General features: G+C 42.0%; 1 protein-coding gene across 1 annotated transcript in view; it reads right to left on the minus strand.

Moving 5' to 3' along the window:
* taf15 (TAF15 RNA polymerase II, TATA box binding protein (TBP)-associated factor) overlaps positions 1 to 3,281 on the minus strand; it is an 8,732-nt gene extending 5,451 nt beyond the window's left edge. The window contains exons 1-7 of the mRNA XM_046074579.1: positions 3,132 to 3,281; positions 2,376 to 2,400; positions 2,193 to 2,226; positions 2,006 to 2,084; positions 1,725 to 1,782; positions 1,027 to 1,163; positions 761 to 932 (exon numbers count right to left, since the gene is read on the minus strand). Coding sequence (XP_045930535.1) covers positions 761 to 932; positions 1,027 to 1,163; positions 1,725 to 1,782; positions 2,006 to 2,084; positions 2,193 to 2,226; positions 2,376 to 2,400; positions 3,132 to 3,141 — 515 coding nt within the window. The 5' untranslated portion in view covers positions 3,142 to 3,281. The remainder of the gene's footprint in view (positions 1 to 760; positions 933 to 1,026; positions 1,164 to 1,724; positions 1,783 to 2,005; positions 2,085 to 2,192; positions 2,227 to 2,375; positions 2,401 to 3,131) is intronic.
* Between the last annotated feature and the right edge of the window lie 1,419 nt (positions 3,282 to 4,700).

The following is a 4,700-nucleotide window of genomic DNA, read 5'->3' on the forward strand; positions in this document are numbered from 1 at the left end:
GGGGGGGGGGGGGGGGGGGGGGGGGGGGGAACCATAGTTTGCATCTTAGTGTGGAGCACAGGTTTGTCCATGCTTAAAGCACTTATGATAGTTAGTACTGCATTATTCTCCTTAAAGAAACGTGTTAAGGTACGGCTCTTAATTTCACTAGATACTGTACAGCCTCTGAAAATGACACTATGCCCTTGCTGATGGAAAAATTGGCAACTGTTCTGTTGCAAAATATACTAAACCCGTCCCAAAGTCTGGGATAATATGGTTGTCCAACTGGGTCTCTGGTGCCTTTAAAGCTCCCATTTGTGCAGGCATGTTCAGTCTCCATTTCTTTTCTTTAAAGACCCCAAAAACAAGTACATCCTTAGAGGGTCAAACAACATTTACTTAACCACCACATGTGTGAGTACCCATCACTTGATCTTAACAGCAATGTGGATTTAAGACCAGTATGTCTTACGTAAAAACCTCAGGTGAATCAGGTTTTGGGGGGGCAAGTTTCAGGCACCTGGAGCACAATGCAGAGGGGTAGTGAACATTACCAATGTGATCTGTGACAACTATAGATGAATCGGGTTTTGGAAAACAAAAGAAAAAAAAAAATACACACATTACCAGAGTTTGGGGATCTGTAGCATAAAGCAGATGAAATTATCTATGTGGATGGTTTGTAGTTGATGAGTGATGTGTTGAGTTACAACGAATCACGTCTCATATTTCAAGGTGTATAGAGGTACCTTGGGGGCAGTGGCACTATGCAACTTACCCCATACCAGGAGGTCCACCTCTTCCGCCACGGTCGTATCCACCGCGGTCATAACCGCCACGATCATAACCACCACGGTCATAACCACCACGGCCTCGGCCTCTGTAGGCCCCTCCTTCTGAACGGTCTCCTTGGTCACGTCCAAACCGCCCACCCTGACCACCACTTTCACCTGGGCAAAGAAAGATCTCATGAGTAGATACACGACCTGACATTAAGACTAGAATGCAGATGTAATCCATATTAAAAGATCCAGGTATTTGTACTTTCACTCCATCTTCCATAGCTGCCACCTCCTTGCCCTTGGCTACCATAGGAGCTTTGCTGCCCATAGCTGTCTGCTGCTTGCCCCTGGCCAGCATAGGAACTTGGCTGCCCATAAGACGTTGACTTATCGCCATACCTTGTGGGTTGTAGGAAAATCATTAGCACAACAGAGATGCCAAATATTTGAATCCACTTTCAAATCAGGCAGGCAGGACAAAATTTTAAATAAGCGTATTAGTTTTCTAATCTAATGACATTCAAGTTGTTGGTTTAAATTCTTTAATACTGTACTGCATTATATTAAAGCTGTGGTAGGCAATTTTAGAAGCATTTTGGAATTTGTTGAAATTCTCTTATTTCAATAAATCAAATGCTCGGACACAAAAAAAAAAATTTATCTCTCTCTCCATCCAGGTATCCGTAGCTGTCACAGGAATGTAATAAGTACAGCCAATCATTTCACTCCGTCCAAATGAAATAACTACCTAAGCAAACCCTGCCCCAGTACTTACTGCACATAATATGTTTTGATGGAGTGGTTTTGGAGGGAGGGGGTGTGTTTTCCAAAATCTAGATATCCCTTGTTAATTCTTTAACGTTGCCTACCTCAGATTTAAGGTTGAGAATCATGTTGCAGAAAAACCACAGAACCCAGAACAATTTAATGTCTCTGAAGAAATTGATATTGGCATCTTACCCAGATGAGTCCTGACCGTAACTTCCATAGCTCTGTGGCTGAGATTGGCCATAACCGTCTGTCAAGAAATTAGAGATGAGAACTTAAAAAATAAATAAATAGTTTAATTATCTTCCGGTATATGCTGCAACACATCTTATCAAAATATGATTAACTGTAGACCCCACAGCAAGGTCACATTTTAGAGGAGAATTTAACAAATTTAAGAGGCATCCATGCCATGTACAGTGGTTTGACCAATCCCTGTTGTTCCACAAATGTCTTGATATAAATAGACATACCTTGTGCTGCACCTTGCTGTCCATAGCCACTGTAACTCTGTCCCCCATAAGAGCCACTCCCATTTCCTTGACCATAACCCTGTCAACCAAAAGGGGGGCAAAACAGTTAGACAGCTTTTAATGAAAAAGCCTAAACTAAATAGCACAATACCTACAGCTAACAAATTTATAATAATGTGGGTCTTACCTGCCCGCCCGGCTGTCCACTATATGATCCATAGCTGCAGACACATTGGAAAAGAAATTAGCTTTCCGGTTTTGGTGCACTCAAAACCAATTATCTAGCTCAGTTATATGTTAAACACGCTTTGAATAGAAATGTGTACAACGACTCAGCCACGAACAGGAAATTAAAGTAAGGCCTTGTTACCTTTGTGAGCCGCCGTATCCCGAATCTAAAACAGAAATAAATCAGTTTAACGTTAAGTACTAACAGGTTGCTCGGGAAGAACTAACTTGCTAAACAGTGTGTTAAATAGCAAGGTGACTAAGCAGCTAATAGCTACTAGCCTGGAGGAAGCTTTCTTGAGAAGGAGAGCTAACTAACACGCAAACAGGCCCTCCTTCACCACGCCAGGAAAAATGGCGGTCAATTTGGTCTCGGCTTCGGCTAAATGTTGAAACGGGACACAGGTTTACAAATGCGGTCCATTTTCGGTACAAGTAGCTTTACAATAAACTGTTAAAATGCCAATGTTGCCAACTCGTATTAAGACCATATATGTTCAGGTGGGGCAAAATGTGTGCGGTTGAGCAGGGAAACAGCATCGGTATAAACAAAGACACACTCATGCTCGCTATGGTAGCTAAAGTTAGCCGCGACAAGGCCCTGCTCAGTCTGCGACATTTATGACGTTACTACGCCAATTGTGGGTATGTATTTACATTAGCAGTGTGATCATAAAGTAACCTTATGAACACAACGTTTAATCAAATACCCGATAAAGATACTTTGGTTGCGCTGGTGAAATATGAGCTCTGTTCCAGGAAATAGACGAAGCCCTTCTTCTGGCCTCGCTTCTGGCCGCTAACTTAGCTTTCAATGCTATTTGACCCACTTTTCGATAGCCGCACAAAATCAATACATAGAAACTTCACAATCAATCAAAAAGACACGTTGACTTACCAGTGGCCATTTTGTGACGTTATATGTATAGTTTAAAAAACAATGAAGTATGTTTCTTCGGATTAGCTGATAAAAACCCTGGTTGACATCTACGCAGCACCACAGAGCTGAACACACTGCGGCACTTCCCTTAATGCAGCTTCTTCTTCTGCCTGCTGCAACGGGCTGCTCCCATTCAAGGATAACTTATTATGTCGCCACCTACTGGTTCAGAGCGCTAATGAGGAAATGATACTCTGACGGGGATTTAAATATCAGGGACATATAACCACACCAGAGGCATGTGTCTTATCCACTGTCCCATCGCCATCTAATAGCATTATAGCATAGAATATAAAACATAATATAGTATTAGTATAGTATAATGTAATAAATATTATAGAAATACAAATGCTTGTGTAAGAATATTGTACGCTTAGTGATATATATGATATGTGTGGTTTGATGATTTACACAGTGACTTGAGGGCTTGAGGTCAATGTTTGGTGGTTGCTCAAATGTATGTGTGTCTGTAGGCTACTTAGCCTACTTAAAATCTGTTCACACAAACACAACAACTCACTTCCTATGTGGGATAACAAGCTGTGTCACACAAGGTAAACCATTACATTTTGGGTTGAGACTTGTTTTTTGGTTGGGTTAAGCCTAATAAATGTAAGTCAATACAATGTAATTGTTTGAATTGAAATGACAAGGTTGTGTGTGTACGTCTTTTTTTCAGCTTATGTCTAATTAATAATTACACAAATTGCAATTTATTAGATCTATACCTGTGCTCTTCTTGCTGTCACAAGTCAATATGTCTACCATGAAGAGGGCCAAATATAAAATGTTTTTATTTTATGATCCATGTCAACCGCTTATCCTGTACAGGGTCGCGGGGGGGGGGCTGGAGCCAATCCCAGCTGACATCGGGCGAAAGGCAGGGACAGGTCGCCAATTCATCGCAGGGCCACACATGGACAAACCACCAGTCACGCTCACACCTAAAGACAATTTAGGGTCACCATTCAACCTAGTCTGTATGTCTTTGGACGGTGGGAGGAAGCCGGAGCACCCGGAGAGAACCCACGCAGACGCGGGGAGAACATGCAAACTCCACACAGAAAGGCCGGGACGACCGGGGTTCGAACCCGCGACATCATAAATGAAAGGCCGGGACGACGGGGGTTCGCACCCGCGAAATTCTTGCTGTGAGGCGACAGTGCTAACCACCGCGCCACCTTTATTTTATGATTTCAATATCAAAATGTATGAATATCTGGATCTATTTATTGCACTGTAAAGACAATATAAAAGTATAGCTTTATGGACAATGACTTTTTGTAACCCTAGATCAGGACTTATCACATCAGATCTGAAAGATCATTTAACAAATAGGTCATTACTCGAGCTTCGTGGAACAAGCTGCTGGTAAGGTTACTGTAAGTCACTGTTTGTTTAATCAGCAGCTGCTGATTAAACAAACACACCAAAGCCCTGTGTGATTTTCATCTCTCAACATTACTTCCTCATGGATATTAGTGTGATGGAGCTGAAACCTCATGTCTGATGACAAACAGCAAACAG

This window comes from Micropterus dolomieu, linkage group LG17 (genome assembly GCF_021292245.1).
Source record: "Micropterus dolomieu isolate WLL.071019.BEF.003 ecotype Adirondacks linkage group LG17, ASM2129224v1, whole genome shotgun sequence".
In the NCBI taxonomy this organism is placed as follows: domain Eukaryota; kingdom Metazoa; phylum Chordata; class Actinopteri; order Centrarchiformes; family Centrarchidae; genus Micropterus; species Micropterus dolomieu.